Source organism: Eumetopias jubatus, unplaced genomic scaffold (genome assembly GCF_037043125.1).
Source record: "Eumetopias jubatus isolate StellerSeaLion01/CBP00866 unplaced genomic scaffold, mEumJub1_p1.0 scaffold_9, whole genome shotgun sequence".
Taxonomy (NCBI): Eukaryota; Metazoa; Chordata; class Mammalia; order Carnivora; family Otariidae; genus Eumetopias; species Eumetopias jubatus.
The window spans coordinates 1,271,245-1,290,348 of record NW_028274815.1 but is presented as its reverse complement, the minus strand read 5'-3'; the positions used below and the strand labels follow the sequence as shown (position 1 = coordinate 1,290,348).

General features: G+C 57.0%; 1 protein-coding gene across 1 annotated transcript in view; it reads left to right on the top strand.

The window, feature by feature from the left end:
- The first annotated feature begins 5,006 nt into the window (after window positions 1-5,006).
- PXDN (peroxidasin) overlaps window positions 5,007-19,104 on the top strand; it is a 74,254-nt gene continuing 60,156 nt past the window's right edge. The window contains exon 1 of the mRNA XM_028099598.2: window positions 5,007-5,227. Within this exon, the coding sequence (XP_027955399.1) occupies window positions 5,028-5,227 (200 nt within the window). The 5' untranslated portion in view covers window positions 5,007-5,027. The remainder of the gene's footprint in view (window positions 5,228-19,104) is intronic.

Genomic DNA, 19,104 nt, shown 5'->3' with positions numbered 1-19,104 from the left:
ACCTGCTGTGTCTGGGCGGATTACAGGTCTGGCGGGGGGGTGGGGGGGTGGGGGGGTGTTACCGCCCCTCCCCTGCCTTCCGAGGCCTGGGAGGGGTGGAGATGCGCAGGGGGGGTGGATCCTCACACCCCTTGGTTCTTTTAGGGTCCCTTCGCCCACCTCAGAGAGCTTGGCTCAGTTCACCTCTCCTGGCTCAACCGTGCACGTGTGCGTGTGTGTCCTCCTGGAACCTGACCGACACGGGCCTGGGCAGACGCACCAGACTGTGTGTGTCGATGGGCTGGGCTGTTTGTGCCCAGGGCCCGTGGTCGTGGTCGGGAACAGCATTACTCAGTTGGGACCCTTCTCCCGGACTTGCCCTCTGCTGCCAGACCCCGTCCTGCGGGCACAGGGAGAGCCCCTGTGATCTGAGAAAACCACTGAATTCAAGTGTGTAGCTCGACTTACACGAAGACACCAGAGCTGTACGGAATCTACGCAAATACTTCTCAGGGGGAGAAGCAAGTGGAACATGACCCTCCAAAGAAAAAGGCTTTTTAAGATTTCTCTTTTCTTGACCACACTGGCAAGGTATGGGATGCCTGGGGCAGCGCTGGGGAGGGATGCGGAGACAGAGAGACAGAGGCATTACGTTCTAGAGTATCAGGTTCATGTACGCCCTGGCCTCCCCGGCGGAGCCCAGCACCGTGGCCTTGCCTCGAAGCCCCTCGGCCACGCCACTCACCTTGATTTTGTAAGCTACTCCTGCCTGGGAACTGCTGTGACCCAGGCTCTGTGCCAGGCACCTTCCCTGCTGGAGTTCACGACCACTTACGAGGGAGACAGGCCCTTCGATGTGACCCCAGAACTTGACTCCATCTCTGCCCCGTTGCGTCTGACGCCAGAATCCTCGCCCTCGCTGGGAGCTCAGAATGTGACCTTGTGTGGAAGAAGGTTGCTGTGGGTACAGTTAGCCATGTTAGGAAGTGATGGCGGGGAGGGCTCTAAGCCAGTGTGGTCCAAGAGGAAGAGGAAAGGACGCCAGGAGGGCAGACAGACACAGGGAGCACCAAGGAAGGACCACAGCAGAGGTGGGAGGGATGCGTCTACACGGCCAGGAGCACCAGGAGCGCTGGAGAGAGGCCTGGGGCAGGTTCTGTCCTGGAGCCTCCAGGAGGCCCCCACGAGGCTGATAACTTGCTGGCGGACTTCCTGGCCTCCAGGACTGAGAGACCAGACTCCTGCTGCCCAGGGGCAGGTCTTCGGTGTGGCTGCAGTGGGCGGAGCTGGTGGGGGCTGGGCGGCACCTGCCACAGGCACACACAGGGGGAGGAATTCGCAGGAGGGGTGTGAAGGTTGCGGAGGGAGGCCTGAGCCTCAGGCACAGCCAGGTTCCGCAAGGGGCTGACTCATCGTCTGGGAATGGCCCCACGGCGGCCTTCCAGCCTTCCAGACTCGGGGCCCACCCAGACCCCGGGAAGCCTCCTGGGCAAGAAGGGGGCTCAGCCTGCTGAGTTCTCGCAGAGGACCGTGTGCAGGCAGCTCCTACATCTTCTTTCAGGCTCGCTGCCACCTGCCCTCCTGTCACAGATGGGGAAACTGAGACCCAGGGAGGAGAAGAGAGTGGCCAAAAGTGTGAGGCTGCCTGGTTCTGGTTCCAAACCGTGCTCTTTCCCGCATACATCCTTGAGGACTGCCCCGTTCTGGCAGGGAGACAGGCAGGTACACAGAGGGCATCATTACCCCGTGAAAGGGCAGCAGGAAATGCAGACTGCCATCCTCGGGGGGAGCCTGTGGGCATGAAGGGTGAGAAGTACCCCGGGCCTGGGGCTTCTCACCAGAGCCAGAGGGACATGGGGGCTCTCAGGAGTGGGGGCGGAGGACGGAGCAGGGGAGGAACTGTCCGCCCCCCCAGCTCTGCAGCCTGAGGGCAAGGGCCAGCCCTGGCTCAGCCAGGGGCCTTGGGCTGTAGCTATAGGGATGGCTCAGCTTCCCGAACGTCCAGGTGCCAGGCTCCAGGTGGCCCCAGGCAACTCTGCAGAGGATAAGGGGGGACTGGGGTGGGGTGCAGCGGCCCAGCGGGGGTCTCAGAGGGTTCCCACCACTATCAGGTGTAGTAGAGGCAGCTCCCGCCAGAGCTCGGCACCACGTGAACGCAGAGCCACCTCCCTCCCCCCCTCCCAACCTCCCCCTGATTAGCTACAAGTCCTCTGGCAAGGAGCTTCGATTCTCCAAGCGCTGGTGACTTCCTCATCCACGGGTCCTTGCACACAGAGCTCGCACTGTCTTCAGTCTCCAGGGTCACCCTGAGACTCTGGAAAGATCGCATTCACAGAAAACAGAGGGTTGAGGTTAGCACAGAATTTCTTCACTCCTTATCTTGGCTTCTTTGTATGAATACCAAAGCAACTAAAGGTTATCAATTAGCACAGAGATAGCAGGATTTGGGCTAGATAATAAGATTTGCAAAATCTCCATCAAAGGGAAATGGGGATATCTCACCTGGGTCCTGGGCCACGCAGACCTTCTGTGGCTTTGAAGTCCTCAGACGTTCTGGGGCAAGTCAGGAGCCTGGGGTGTGAGGCTTCCCTGGGCCTCTAGAGGGCAGGAGCAGAAAATAATGAACGCAAGACGCGGGAAGTGCCCTCAGCCCAACAGAAGGAGCTTCGTTAGGGTGAATTCTTTCAGGCATGGATGCTGGTACCGGCGTCCCCCCACACCTCCTCAGCTGGCGCTCTGCAAATGGCTGTGTCAGCCAGGGGTCTCTGGAGAAACAGCACAATCGGAAGATGGAAGGAAGGAAGGAAGGAAGGAAGGAAGGAAGGAAGGAAGGAAGGAAGGAAGGGGGACTGATGGACAGATTGGACAGATGGACAGTCACACCGCTCCTGTGATTGTGGGGACTGGGGATTCCTCAATCTGTAAGGCAGGGCAGCAGACTAGAAACTCAGGCAGGGGTCGAGGCTGCAGTTTTCAGGCAGAATTTCTTCTCTGGGAACCCCCAGCTTTTACTCTTAGGACCTTAAACCGATTGGGTGAAGCCCACCCACAGTGTGGTGGGTAATCTTGACTTCAAGCCAACAGATCCTCACTGTCAACCAATGCTAGTCTCATCTACGAGATCCCTGCAGCACCACACCTAGATTAGCATTTGATCAAAGCACTGTGTGCACTACCCCAGCCAGACGGACTCCTACAATTAACCCCACCGCTGGTGTGGACAGAGCTGCCTAACTGAGAAGAGAAGCTAACAATGTGTGTTAGAGGCCCACACCTCCTGGGGTGGCCGGAGGTTGAAGGTGTTTTGTGAAACATGGCCTTTGCCCACTTCAATCCGATGTCTGGACTGGGAAGGGGTGCGGCCACAGCTGTGACATATTCTCTGTCCCCTGCAGGAGGATGGTCAGCCGACCCAGGAGGCAGGGTCCCCAGGAGGGAGTCTCGGTGGTGAGCCGGGGGCGGTGGGGAGGGACGGCACTGTCAGTGGTTATGGAAAGCGAGCCTACAGAGAACAGAATTTCTCCAGCCGTGATGAGCACCTGGAACTGGAATTCACAGCTCCGTGAAGCGGGCTGAGGATGAGGGTGGGGACAACTTCCAGGGGGAAGTTACAGGAAAGTGGTTTGGAGGACCAAATTAGTGATTCAGGAGGAGAAATACATTTTCAGGGAGAGTCACGTTTCACATTTCTGACATGATAAGCTTAAAATTCTTGTGGGGCGATCAGGTGGGGACTTGTAGAAATATGGGGGGCCCAGGAGTGCCCACTGGGGGACGTTTATGACTGCTTAGTATATAGCACCCTGTGAGGGCTTGTGCTGGGTCCCTAGGTGACCAGGAAGGCTGCTCCATGTGGTAGTGGGGACAGTGGCCTCGATGACACGAAGGGCCTTGAGCCAGACCCCAGCTCAGCTGCCCCCAGATGGGGACCCTTGAAACTGTGTGCCATGCAGGTATGTGTTCACCCATCCCCAGGAAAGTGCCTGGTCACTTACCAGTCTCACCCTGTATGCCCTCTGGCACACCTGGGTTAGACTGCCACCAGGCCACACAGTGGACACATCGCTTACCAGGGCTGCACCTGGACACTGGCACTTGGTGACGATCCTCATCTGCCAAATGCAGAGATTGGGTTCTTGTGAGACTCAGTGGATAACATGTAGAGTGTTAGAACAAAATTGCAGACATGTATATGTGTGACTCAGTGTCACCTCCTTTCCACAGCTCCTCCTGTGTCTGCTGGTGGTTCCGCCCAAGTCCCACTTGGGGTGGGTCCAAGGGTTTCCTCTGGGTGTGTCTTCCAGGCAGTGAGCTAAAGGGCACTGAGCATCAGTCCACCTGTCTCAGCACTGAACCCAGGACTCGACACAAATGTCGTCTGTGCTCCAGACAGTGCCCTGGGGCCAGCACTGGCAGAGAGCAGGTCGGGGGTTGGGGGGGGCACAGGCAGGTGCCAGACTGCTTGGCTTCAATCCTGCTGCAGCCTGTGTGTGTTCACAGAAAGAGGAGGCGAGGTTGATAGATTTAGAGAGAGGAAGAGAGAGGTAGAGTGCGGGAGAGAGAGGGAGAGAGAGAGAGCGAGAGGCCCCTTGGAACCGCGCCTGGAACAAAGTGAGCACGCTAAAAGCGCTTTTATAAAACAAAGACCAAAAAAAAAAAAAAAAAAACCCACAAAAACCCTTTGCACACATGTGGAAAGCGCAGCTAGGCGAGATGGTCGAGGCCCCCAGCTCCCAAGTGCAGACGTAGACTTGTCCCCGGGGGCCCCATCAACCCTCTGCACCAGTAAGCCTCCAGAGAGGGCTGCCGGGCGGCCCCTAAGCTGGGACCCGGGCGCAGCAGCTTGACGCCGGGCCTGAGGTCCCGCCCCGCCCCGGCCCTCCGGGAGGGTGCGGAGGGAGGAGCCGCGCGCATGTGCACAGCTGGCGCCCCCCGCCCCCAGCGCACAGCTGGGACGTGGGCCGTGTGGGCGGGCGCAGTTCGCAGCCCTCAGGGTCGCGCCGGGCCCTCCCGGTCCTCTTGCGTCCGAGCGTCGCGCGCCCAGGGCCATGGCCGTGCGCCCCGCGGGCCCCGCGCGTCGCTGCCTGCTGGCGCTCGTGCTCTGCTGCGGCTGGGGGGCGCTGGCCACTGTCGCCCCGAAGCCGGGCGCCGGCTGTCCGAGCCGCTGTCTGTGCTTCCGTACCACCGTGCGCTGCATGCATCTGCTGCTGGAGGCCGTGCCCGCCGTGGCGCCGCAGACCTCCATCCTGTGAGTGCGGGGGGCGCGGGGTCGGGGGTGGGTGGGTGAAGGGCCCGGACGGGGGACCCGAGGGCGTAGGCGGGGCTGTGAGTCTGGGGGCCGGGCAGTGGCCCTCCGGCCTTTGTCCGCCTTGGCCCGGGCGCGGAGGGCGGACCTGAGCGCGGGGCGCGCGGCCTCCGGAGCTTCCTTTGTTAGCAGCTTGGAATCCCCGGCTGGACGGGGAAGCTGTTGGAGCAGCCCGGGAGAGTCCCGCTCGTGGCCCCCGCCCGGCCCCATCCCTGTCTGTTCGCGCCCCCTCCGCGCACCAGTTCTCCCTGCTCCCGCCCCTCGCCGTCCCCACCCTGCCCGAACGCGGTGTCTCCCCCACCCCTCCTCCTCCCCGTCCCCCTCCCCGTTTCCCTCTCCTGTTGGTTTCCCTCCTCCGCGCCCCCTTCTCCCCTCTGCGGCCTCTCGCGGTCCCCCTCCTGCCCTAGATTGGTGCGCCCCGGCACCTCCCCCTCCTCCAGGACCGCAATAGCCCCGTCCCCTCTTTGGAGGACATTCCCTCGCGGACCCTCAGAGACCCTTAGCGGCGCCCTTTCCCCTCATCCGCTGGGCGCCGAGAGCCTCCTGCCCGGGTATCCCCGGCTCGAGGGGCGCGCGTTCCCTCGGACTTTTCCGGTGCCCCAGCGAGCGCGGCAGCAGTGGTGCGGGTCTGCCAGTTCCGGGGCAGTTCGGGCGTAGACGGAGGACTCGGAGCGCGTTTCCGCTCCGGCGCGCCTCTCGCGGGGGTGCCGCACTCGCTGCCACTTGGCGCTCAAGTGGGTACAAAGTGTCGCGCACTTGGCCCCTGCGCGGCGCAAACACCCGTGCCGACCTCGCTTCTCTCCAGAGTGCCCCCTTCCCCGGAGGCCGACCCCGACTCTCGGCCGCAGCCCAGGCCTAGTGCGCCCCGAATTGGCTGCAGGCCTCGAGGTTTCCGGATGCGTCCCTGATTAGAAACTCTCCAAATCTGTAAAGGCAGGCATGCCTTTTAGGCGCCGACTGTGTCCGCGTCCTACAGCTGCCCTTCTGGATGCCAAAAATAGTTTCCACTTTTCTTGCCTGAGCCCGACTCATTTTGGCACCGCCCAAGAGCCTGCAAAAGTTGTAAAATCTTGAGTGAACTATAGGAAGTGGGCGGACAGCGTTGGAACTTGGAAACCGAGTATCTGGCGACCACCTCTGTCGGGGGCCGCTGACTCTGCAGGCAGCCTCGTGGGGTCTTTGGCCGGGGTCATTCTCCGCAATGCTGTTCCTTCCAGAGAGAAATCGGTTTTCCTTCCAGAGGGTCTGTGTAGCCAAGCGAGGCGGACATCCGAGAGGGCATCCCACTCCTAAGGCAGGCACAGCGAGGGTTGTCTGGGTATGGATAATTTTTTTACTGAGTCGGTGTTAGAAAATCGGACCCTGAAGCCACTTTTCACATCTGGCCAGTACTGTGCTTTGCCACCAAATCTTAATTGCTTTTTAAAAAGAGCAGTATTTTAAAATAGGAGGGTTGCAGAACAAAAATGGGGTCTTCCGGCTTACTGTGCATGGCAGAATTCCCCACAGAAACTTAAAGTGTTTCTAAAATAGCCAAAGAAAGTGACGTCATAGTGAACACTCACAAGATTTCCAGAAAGCTTTCATTTGCATAAACTTTACCTTCTATCTTCACGGATTTTGTAGCTTCAGAAATGTTTTGAAAGGACCCTGCTTAGCCTCACAGATTCTGTGAGGCAGGCGGGACAGATGCTCTGCTGACCAAGCCCCTTATGGAAGGAAGACGACTTGCGCAGATTATTGGTGTAATGAACACAAACCCGTTTCACCACCCCGTAGGCTCAGGTCCGGAAGAGGGAGCCTGGCATTGGAGACCCTGGGACCAGGGCTGGGCCGGCTCCTGTGACAGGTTCCAGTGGGAGGACGTTTTGCGGGTCGCTGGGCCCTGGACTGAGGTCACAGGAGGCGGCTAGTAATGGTGAGGACATAGGCTTTGGGAAACGGAGGGGACAGTCCAGATGAGAAGCCTGTGCGGGGGACGCAGGAGATGAAGGGGAGCGTGCATCTGAGGGGCCACGCTGCTCGTCTCTGGGGTCTGGTAGGTCAGAGTGGGTGCTTGGTAGGTGCAGTCACGTGACAAACTGCTCATGCAGAAATATTTAATTTTCCCCCATGGCTTGTTTCCCAGCTCTCTGCTCTCATACACCAGGATTTTTTTTTCTTCTATTTTTAAATTATTTGGTAGAAATTGGGAACTTAAAAATATGAAGATAAAGACAGAACCTGGCCCCCAAATTAGCTGGACCTTGTGACCCTGCATCATCCCTTTGCTTTCGAGACCTCCCCCATCGCCCCCCCACCCCCAAAAAAGATGGACTCAGAGCCGCTGGACCACTTCCCACAGTATTTCCGGAGGGTGTTCACGCGGGGCGGAACCGGGTCGCTGAGCTTCGGAAATACTGGTCTGTGGCCGCCCGGTGGTTCTGGTGTGTTTGGCCCCAGCTCGTGCCCACTGGCAGCATCTGCTGGGTGTTCTAGAATGAACTGCACCGGCCCCCTGAGGTCTGGAGCCTGGGGCTGCGGCGGGTGGGCTGCGGTAACCCTCTGGCCTGCAGGCCGGCCGCTTTGCTGCCTTCATGGGCTCCTTCCCCACCAGCTGCTCTTCTGTACACAGGCCTGTTCCAGTCTGGAATGTTCTAGTCTGTTAAGCACCGCAGTAGAAGCTTGTCACCACGATAATTAAAAAGCGAGTCCTAAAACAGTGTGACATTTCTGCCCTTCTTGCCCTCCTCTGGGGCTCTGGCCTGGGGCTGGCAGGCCCTCTGCCCTCGCCAGCCTCCCCCAACCCCTTTCTCGCCCTGTAGCCTCCATTGTGAGGTCATGGGAATCTACTCCAAAACTGACATCCATCAGACAGCCAGGCCATGCCAGACCACTGTCCATGTGACAGGAAGCCCTGGGCGGGAGGCAGCCTGGGGACCTAGCCCAGCCCCAAAGTAGGCAGGGGGCTCTGCCTGCCAGACAGCTGCCCTGTTCTGCCGCCTCAGCTTCCTGATCACCTAGCGGGTTTGGGGATCTGTGCCTGGATGCAGCCCCACCCAGGGGTGCAAGAGGCCCTGTGGAGCTCTGGAGAGCGGGGCCTGCAGGCAGGATGAGGAGCCACTGGGGCAGGGCCCTGGAAGCAGCTAGGGGCAGCCACACCACTGTGTGCCTGGGGACCCCAGGGCTCATGCATCATGGGGGAGGGCACCCCAGGGCTCCCGCTTCATGGGGGGAGGGGACCCCAGGGCTCCCGCTTCATGGGGGTAGGGGACCCCAGGGCTCCCGCTTCATCGGGGGAGGGGAACCCCAGGGCTCCCGCTTCATGGGGGAGGGGACCCCAGGGCTCCCCATTCCTGGGGGTAGGGGACCCCAGGGCTCCCGCTTCATGGGGGGAGGGGACCCCAGGGCTCCCCCTTCCTGGGGGTAGGGGACCCCAGGGCTCCCGCTTCATCGGGGGAGGGGAACCCCAGGGCTCCCGCTTCATGGGGGGGAGGGGACCCAGGGCTCCCGCTTCATGGGGGGAGGGGACCCCAGGGCTCCCGCTTCATCGGGGGAGGGGAACCCCAGGGCTCCCGCTTCATGGGGGAGGGGACCCCAGGGCTCCCCCTTCCTGGGGGTAGGGGACCCCAGGGCTCCCGCTTCATGGGGGGAGGGGACCCCAGGGCTCCCGCTTCATGGGGGGAGGGGACCCCAGGGCTCCCCCTTCCTGGGGGTAGGGGACCCCAGGGCTCCCGCTTCATCGGGGGAGGGGAACCCCAGGGCTCCCGCTTCATGGGGGGGAGGGGACCCAGGGCTCCCGCTTCATCGGGGGGAGGGGACCCAGGGCTCCCGCTTCATGGGGGGGAGGGGACCCAGGGCTCCCGCTTCATGGGGGGAGGGGACCCAGGGCCCCCGCTTCATCGGGGGAGGGGAACCCCAGGGCTCCCGCTTCATGGGGGGGAGGGGACCCAGGGCTCCCGCTTCACGGGGGTACCCCAGCTTCCGGCAGGCCGCTCTGGGGATGGTGATGCCTGGCGGCCATCTTCGTCCCTCTCACTTGGTCCCCCGTCCCCTGGAGACGAGCCCCCCCTGCGTCACCCGCCTCCCTGGGAGCTCCCCAGACCTGGCCGCTCCCCAGACGCGGCCATCAGGAGACTCTCATTTCCCGCCAACTTCCCTTTGCACAGGGATGAAGTCCTGCTCACGGGTTCAGCAGAAAGGTGTCCGAGGACTGGGAGGTGGGGGTTCCTCCAGCTGTTCCTCTCTCTACACGTCTGTGTTGTCCCTTCGGCTCATAGGAAGCTCCTCACTCCTGACCCTGCCCTCTGGGGACGCCCTCAGCTCCTGGGGAGGCTGGCCTGAGGGCTACAAGGTCAGTCCGTGTGGGTCCTCTGGGCTCTGCAGGGCCCTTGGGAGCAGTGTTTAAGTTGGAGTCTTTGGCTTACTTAAAACAAATTCCTAATTTTCCTTGTAAGTTTCTTGTTATGTTGAAGTCAGAGTCTTTATTATCACAGCGCAAATGGATTTGACAAGCACTATAGGAATATTTTAAATGTAAGGTATTGGTAATCTGTCTTCACAAAACACTGATGGACCCACTCCCTGCATGGCCAACTGCCGCTTGGGTCCCTGTGCAGGGCAGCTGCTGGCCGTCACTTGCCGGGTGGCCGGTGTGCTGGGGTCAGGACGAGCTCCGAGAGGGACCTGCCCTTGGAGAGCTGTGAGTGTGGCGTTCGCCATCAGGGAGTGGGTTCTGTGTGTGGTTCGGGTGTTTGGAGAGCTGGCTTCCTCCTCCGTGTTTTCATACAGTCAAGGGCATATACATGGAAAAGGAATGCTCCCCAGTCCCTGCAGCTCTGACTCCAGAAGGTCGCCCGGCTCTGACTTCAGCTCGGCGGCAGGCCCCGTGCTGGTCATGCTTCATTGGCTTCCGTCTCTGCCTGGCCCTGTGACTCGTTTCCCTCCATAGAGATGCCTGGCAGCTGTGGGCTTCCCTTCGGATGGCCTGGGTGCAGCCTGAGCAATTCGGTGTCCAGGCACAAGCTCTGGGAGTTGTTCTGGAGCCCGAAGGTGTCTGCTCCGCCCGAGACACAAGCGTTCCTCACAAGGGAGTGTTGGGCAGACCCGACTCTCTTCTGTACCGAGTGAGGCTTCAACATTGTAAGTGTCTGCAGAAAGAGGGAGAAAATTCCAGTCTGCACAACTGATCTCTTCAGTTTGAAAACCAGGTAGAAGTCTGGCGTGCCCTGGGCTGGTGCCCACCGGCCTACCAGTATGAGTTTTCTCTTATGGGAGATGCTGGGCTCTCTCTGGGGCGTCCACAGCAGGAAGAAACTGGAATAGATACCCATGGGGCGGCCCAGCTGTGCCCTCAGAGCCCGGGGCTGCGGGGGCAGGGGCTGGTCCAGTGCGCTCCCAGTGTCTGCCCCGGTAAGGTGTCCTGAGGCTGCCGGCCGGCCCCGGTGCGCTCAGCCCTTAATCTTGACAATTTCCAGATGTGTCTGGGGCACACAGGAAAATACCAGGGAATGCAGTTTACTTAAAAATACATTTTGTGGTGAATTCCATGTAAAAGCAGTGGAACTTCCCTGAATTTGAGGCTGCACAGCCCCAGAGGGAGGCTGCCTGTGCCACCGCTCCCAGGTGCGGCCCCCCTCCCCCCGCAGGCGGCTCCGTGTGTGTGGGTTCTCTGCGTGCAGGCTCCATGGCCCTCCCTGGCTGAGTGGGGGCTTTACTGGTGTGGACGATAATCTCACCGAAAATCAGCTTAAAATCTTCTAAATCGATCATTCCAATGGTTTCTATTGCAGTTTCTCCTCCCCAGCGCCTGGGCTTCTCTCCAGATGTCTCATGTTCACCAACAGCCTCCTGGATAAATCCTGAGACCTGGCTGGCATACATCGCTCATCTCTTGATTCCTTTCTGTACTCTGGAAACTGTTACTTCTCCTATTTCTTGACATTCGGGGGATACGGAGCTTCACCCACAGACCTCCAGTGAAGAAAGAGTGATCAGACCCCCTCTGTGTGTCCCAGGCACTCTGTCCCTCTGTAGGATTTTCTTGGGCCCCTTTTTTTCAGTGGTTTGTTCCAGACCTGGTTGCCCACTGGATCCGCAGCCCCCTGAGGATGGGGATCAGGCCGTCTTCCAGATGAAGCCCTGCCCTGGGCGGGTGGAGGATGTTTGGGGAGCTGTGCTCCACCCTTTGGCGGGAACAGGCTCTGGCCTCAGGAGCCTGGGAGCTCAGAGGTTCCCCGGGATCATCCCTGCTTTTGTTCTGTGGTCAGGTCTGAAGCGGAAGCTTAACGGGAGATTAGTCCCTCTTTTGACCTTTGTCCCGGTGAATTTTCACTTAAGAAGAAAAGCCTTATTGAGGCACAATTAACATTTTAAAAGGTGCAGCTATTCAAAGTGGTAGGTTTTGACCTGGTCCATTCCTGTGAGGCCCGCACCACACTCAGGATAAGGAAACTCCCTTGCCCGCCCAGAGCTCCCCGCCCCCACCCTGCCCCTTTGGCCTCATCGCCGGTTACTGGGTCTGCCTTCAGGGGGAAGGCTGGTCTTTGTTCTCTTCCTGGAATGTCTTTGTCTGGTTTGGGCACATCAAGGTCAGTCTTGCCCCCTAGGACGAGTTCAGGAACATTCCTTCCTTTTCCATATTTGGGGGGAGTGTGAGTAAAACTGGTTTTCTTTCTTTCTTCAAAGTTTGGCAGAGCTTCCTGGAGAAGCCTCCCGGGCTTGGGGTTTGGGGTTGTCTTCGCAGGAAGGTTTTCGACTACAACATGGATCCGCCAGTGAGTCTAGGCTGCTCAGGCAGTTTTCCTCCTGAGTGAGCTTTGGTAGACTGTGTCTCCCGCAGAGCTTGTCCCCGTCACTTGAGTTACTGGATGCGCCATCCCCTTACTATATCTGAGGAATCCTGAGGGACGCCGCTTCTCTTGCTCCTGGTGAGAGAAAGGGGCGTCTTCCATTTCCTGACGAGTCCGCCGGGAGCCTTATCAGCTCTTCTGATCTTTGCAAAAACCTAACTTTTGGATTCATTGGTTTTTCTCTTCTGTTTCCTGTTTTATTAGTTTCTGCTGTGACCTTTGTTATTTCCTCTCTTCCTCTCTGGACTCCACTTGCCCTTGCCGTGTGCCTGTTCGCGTGTCTGGTCAGCTCCCAGCTGAGCACTCCGTGCTCCGAGGCTTCCTCTCAGGTCTTAGCTCAGGCACACGGTCCTGCGAGTCTGCTGCCTCGGTCTCCCCAGAGGCACAGCATCGTCCCCGCTCCTAGACGGTGACCTGGGGGGCTCGGGTGGTCTCAGCGGTCCTGTTCTTTGTTGACTGATCTGTGCTGTCCTCACAACACCTGTTTGGTGTATTGCGGGAGCTTTCTGGCCGCTTCAGGCAGGAGAACATGTCCAGCCCTTGTTAGTCCATCTTGTTCCAAAGTGTGAGTCCCCACTCATTTTTGTTTCTAATTAAAAAAACAAAACAAACCTTTAAATTCTTCTGCAACAACGTGTATTGAAAAGTGAAAATTAGAAGGAAATAACCACTGGGTTCCCATGCCCAAGTCTAGACTTAAAGAAAATCAGAAACTGTTCCACCCTGCAGTTTCCCTTCTGCCCTAGGAATGCCGAGCCGAGCCTCAGTCAGGGAGGTTTAACCTCAGCTGCTGTAAGGAACACTCACCACGTCTAGGGGGATTGAAACAATGTGAGTTTTTACTCCACTCACACAGACCGCAGTGCCGACGCGCCTGGCTGGGCGGCTGTCCTTGGGGGGTTCCGCTCTTAGCCAGGGGGCCGCACACCCTGGCCTTGGGATCGCTGCCCCTCCTGGGGTAGACTGGTCTGTACCAGAAAACGCCACACCCCTTCATTGACGTTTTATCCAGGACCGCCTTCCAACTACGAAGGCAGAGTTGCACAGGTGTGACAAGCCAAAATATTTACAATCTCAGAAGATGTTTGCTGTGACTGTGACTCAGGGACCCAGGCTCTGGCCATCCTGTCGCTCTGCGCCCTTACACCCTACCCTGGTCCTCCATGCTGTCCCAGCAGGGGGAGAGGGGGCGAGAACCCGGGGAAGGCCTCGCATGGTGGGTTGCTGCCCCCTGTCCCAACCCGTTTAGCATGTGCCCAGGAAGGGCCCGTGCATTTCGGGCGTCTCCTGAGTTTCTGCCATGCTGTGCTGTACTTGGTCGCCCGTGATGACCGTGTCCCTCGTCAAGCCCCTTGTCGTGTGCCCTCCGCCGCGGGCGCTGCCGTTCACGCGCACCGAGCAGCCCTGAGCTCTCGCCCCGTTTCTCACTGAGGTCTGCTAGATGCCGGGCTGCTGCTGGCCACGGTTCCCTGTGCACCCCGACCCCCGCCTCGCTGCACTTTAGCTCTGGCTACAGCCAGTACCACCGCGGGTACATGCAGGTGAACAACTTGCCCCCTCTTCTTCTAACACAAAGAATTTTGTTACTTGGGGTTAAGGCAGCTTATTTAACCCCCATAGAGAGTTGCCTGGTGTGATTATCTCTGGTGCGGGTAGAACAGTCCAGTGGTAGTGACTCGGACATCAGAGCCACGTCTCTTGTAAGCCAGTTGCTGAACTAAAGACTTCTCCAAAGGATGACAGATTGGGGCTTGCGTCAGTCCTGGGTAAGCGCAGAGATAATGCGCCAAGGGATGAGGGGCAGGAGGAGAAAAACCAAGAGGAAGCCTTAGTCCTCAGGTTGGGTCATGAGCTTCTGTTGTGTTTCTGAGGTTCATACCCCAGATATAAACCGTGCTGCTCTGGTAGTGCGCATGCCAGGGACGAACGCTGCCCGAGAATGCACGCGCCCCTGCCCGCAGGACCCCGGCTCACTCTTGTTTACTTCCTGCGATTCTGTCATTGTGTTTGACCTTGTAAGATCTTCGGGTTTGCCTCATGGCCTTCGGTCTTAGGTACCCTCAGTTATTCATCACTGTCCACCCCTCCTGGGCAAGGAGTCGGCTAGATGCAGGGTGTGCAGCAGGGCCCTTCCCGCTTGAAGGAAGGTGAGCCACGTTTGTGCCACGAGACACAGCAGAGGAAGCTGTGAGACCTGCCTTCTTGCCCACTAACTGCACCGTCCAGCTTACTGTTCTTACAACATTTTAGAAGTATTTTATGCAAGTTGTACATGTTCCTGACAGAAAAATGTGAAAATGCAGAGGAACACAGCACAACAAATTACTCGCATTCTTTTTTTTTTTAAAGATTTTATTTATTTATTTGAGAGAGAGAGAATGAGAGACAGAGCACAAGAGGGAAGAGGGTCAGAGGGAGAAGCAGACTCCCCACTGAGCAGGGAACCCGATGCGGGACTCGATCCCGGGACTCCAGGATCACGACCCGAGCGGAAGGCAGTCGCTTAACCAACTGAGCCACCCAGGCGCCCCTACTCGCATTCTTATTAGAGGAAACTGTTAACAGATTGGGCTTGCCCGTCAGATGCACACATACCCAAACGGTCACGTGTGTGTGGATGTGCACGGAAATACGCGTATGTCTGTCTGTCTTTAGGATGTGTATCCACATCCCTGTCTCCGTATTTACCCTGTCTGTCCGCATCAGTCCATCCATATCTTCTGTCATCTATGTACCTAGCTGTGTCATCTGTTTTCATCCATCCATCCGTCTTTCTGTCTATCCATCTGTCCATCTGTCTGTCCATCTATCTATGTACCTATCTGCATCATCCATCTATCATCCATCCGACCTTCCATCTGTCTACCCATCTATTATCTATTTACGTATCCATCTATTGATCCGTCTCTCCATCCATTTATCCATCCATCTATCCATCTATCTATTATCTGTCCATCCATCCGTCTACCCATCCCTCTATCATCTACAAAAATTGGGACACAGTTTATGTCCTCTTTAGTGCACATTGCATGTTTTAACTCCTGTGACACATCGTGGCCTTGTGTCTATGCAATAATTAAAGGTCTGCACCATCATTGTTAACGGCCACGTAGTATTTATTTGCTTAAAATCACCAAATTTATTGGACTACATTTTTATGGGTCATTTCTTTGTTTCCATGTTTCTGCTACTTTATTTTTTTATTTTTATTTTTTTAGATTTTATTTATTTGACAGAGGGAGAGAGCACAAGTAGTCAGAGCAGCAGGCAGAGGGAGAAAGAAGCAGGCCCCCCCTGAGCAGGGACCCCCCCCCCCGCCCCTCCAATGCGGGACTCTATCCCAGGACCCTGGGATCATGACCTGAGCCGGAGGCAGACGGAGGCAGACGCTTAACCGACTGAGCCACTCAGGCGCCCTCTGGTACTTTAAGCAATACCTCTCAAATGTCATTGTGTATATACTTTGGTTACTTTAGGGCACATTTCTATAATCTGCAAAGTCTTAGTCTGCACCAAGGACTCTGGTCAGCATGTTGTGGGCTTTTCCTGGTCTGTTATTTTCCTGGACACAGTGTTTTCCTGAGGACAGGCACCCTCCGTTAGCTGAGCATTGGTCCCTTACCTGCTACAGAGCTAATCCAATCAGATCAAGGTGAGTCTACGGAGAGAGCAAGGTGCGTGTTGCCGCAGTTGGTGGGAAGCATGGTGCAGGGGCACCTCTCTGATGCCCCGTGGAAATGTGATGCATGTACCTGTGTTTCCTTGTTAGTAAGGACAAGTTAGTCATTATGATTTGTCTTCTCTCTGAAGACTTTGTTTCTCAGTTTGTCCTGAAAACCAAACCGATCATCCAATTTGTGTCCATCACTGGGCTTTTGTGGACCGGATCTGTTTTATTTTGGATCCTGACAGGTTCTGTGTGTGGCCTGGTGTTTCTGGTTTGGTCTCTGCCCATGGTTGGCTTTCTCCTGGACTGACAGTCGCATTGTCGCCCTGAGAACCTGCCCTGGGAGGAGCTCCAAGACCCTGCAGCTCAACACCTGGCCTTCTGCTAACAGAGGTGATGTTCATGGTTGACCCTCGTTGGCGTGGGTTATGTTTGTAAAGTCATTGCAGATGCTGTTTTCGTGAACACTGACCTGTTAGTGCAGGGGACATTCAGGGCTAGGTTCCTGGGAGCCCCTTGTCAGAACACTTTCATCAACTGATCAGTAGATGACCTTCTTTTGTAAGTGTTTCTGTTTAAGCACACCTTATTTAATGCAGACTTCTGCTTGATTAACCACGAGCTCGAGCCTGAGTAAAGCTCATCTCACGCCCCTGTTTTCTCCGGAGACACATGAGGGCGTCTCGAACTCAGGGGCGCGAGACGCCAGCACAATGCTTGGGGACAATTTGAAGCTGCAAAGTCACCAAAAGAAAGCACAGAAATGCAGACAACTTACCACTCAGTGGCTGGTGAGAAGGCCCGTGTGTACAGCCTGAGCAGGAAGAACCAGGCAGAGGTTCACCTTGCTCCCCCACTGCGGGGAATGTGAGCGTCGGGCAGGCCAGGCTCTCCATCGCTACCTGCTTGTCCTTGAGTGACCGCCAAAGCTCCATGAGTATTGATTTTAGGGTCACAAAGAGATGTTAGGGAGTGGGAAAATTCCTAATATGGAATCCCCAAATCATGAGGATTGAGTGTGTTCTCTGTTATTCTGGGTAGAGAGGCCAACATCTGAGGGATGAGGGAGGGGCCCCCCAGGGTAGACACCGCAGCCCCACTCACTCCTGGGAGACCTTCTCAGTCTGGACCATGGTTTCTGGGAGGTGCTAGGAATAAGGCAGGTCCCTGCAGAACACGGAGAACTGGACCGTGTGAGTGACTTAAAAGTCATGATGTTCAGTTATTATTTAGAAATGTCCTAAGGAACCCACCGTGGGGGGCACTCCAGGTGAGGTGCTGGACATCGAAATGAACCAGGCTGCCTCCCGGTTTCCAGCGTGCCGCAGTCGGAGGCAGGGTGAGGACTGCACGGAGACCAGGGTGTGAGAGGTTGGGTGCTGACCTTGGGCGTGGCAGTGAGGAAGGACCAGTCTCTAACTGAGGACTGAGGACAAGCCTGTGGGAGCCTGTGCCAGGCTCGGGGTGTGCCCAGCCCGCAGCTGAGATCCTGGCACCATGCTTCCAGGGTGAGCTCATTCACCCCCTGAAGACTCGGTTTCCCCATCTGTGGGGGCACTCCGAGGAATAAGGAAGGGCGTGCATGTGAATCTGCTAACGCAGCCTGGCTCGGTAGATGCGTTTGCTGTGGAAACGTGTTTCTTCAGGACTTGAGTATGCTAGATTTAACTGTGGGGCTGCACCAGCAGAGTCCGGGGGACGGAGTGCCCCTGTGCTAGGCCCAGGAGGGAGAGACCTGGGACGCTGGTGACAGGCCCGCGTTCCTCCTGCTGCTGTTCTGTTGCATTGTGCGTGTACTTTGATTGAGGCAGATACTTGTGATTCAGACAGGAAATACCACGAAGCATAATTTTCAGTGCATGTTAGAAATGCAGTTTTCTCTAACACACCAAACCCAAACGTTTAAAAAGCATGACGTTTACCCCACGTGGACAGCACCTGCAAGGATCCGGGAAGGCCTCGGTGATCGCCCGTGCCCGTCCTGCCCAACCCTGTGAAGTGCCACTCAGGCAGAGTCTAACGCTAATTACTGGCTGGGGACTAAGGACAATAACAACAGAACTCAGAGTTACTCTAATCAAATAGAAGGTTGACATCAGGACATGTTGCTTTGGCAACGATCGGAGCTCTTGGATCATTATCTTCTCCTTGTGGGGAGAATAAAACTTGTACGGCCCTTGAGCAGGAAGAGTCCTTCCCCCAGAGCTGTTGTGCAAAGAAACCTGACTTTGCCGACACGTGAGAGTGTGTGTCACCAGAGGACAAGGCTGCCGCTCATGGGAAGTCCTTGTTCAGCTCATGCTCACTTCCTTCACAGCTTCCCCTAGGGAAGGAGAAGCTGGATTAGGCTCGTCGCTTCCTGGAATGGAACAATATTTCTGAGCTTCTACAACCAGCTGAGCAGCACTTTAACTTTCAAAAATAGCAATCAAAGTGGATACACTTAGTCATCATTGTTATTTATTCAGGCATGTGGGATGTTTGTGTTGGCATGGCAACAGGTGGCTAAATATTAATCTTGAGCATTTGTTTTCCTGTGGATTTTTTGTTGTGTAATTTTCTTACATCAGTGTCTGTCACCCATCCATCCAGTCATCCATCCGTTCTTCTGTCTTCACATTCATCCATTTACCCATCCATCCATTGGTCTGCTTACCTGTCCGTCCATCCATCCATCCGTCTGCTCACTTGTCCATCCATCCACCCACCCACCCACCCATCCACCCACCCACCCACCCATCCACCCATCCACCCATCCACCCACCCACCCACCCATCCATCCATCCATCCGTCTGCCTACCTGTCCATCCACCCATCCATCCATCCACCCACCCATCCACCCATCCACCCACCCACCCACCCATCCATCCATCCGTCTGCCTACCTGTCCATCCACCCATCCATCCATCCACCCACCCATCCACCCATCCACCCATCCATCCATCCACCCATCCATCCATCCATCCATCCATCCACCCACCCATCCACCCATCCATCCATCCACCCACCCATCCACCCATCCATCCATCCATCCATCCACCCACCCATCCACCCATCCATCCATCCACCCACCCATCCACCCATCCATCCATCCATCCATCCACCCACCCATCCACCCATCCATCCATCCACCCACCCATCCACCCATCCATCCATCCATCCACCTGTCCATCCATCTGCTTACTTGTCCATCCACCCATCCATCAGTCTGCTCACTTGTCCATCCATCCATCCGTCCCTCCATCCTTCCATCCACCCATCCAGACTCATCCATCTATCAATCCACCCACACACTCACCTACCCCTCCATCCGTCTGCCCTCC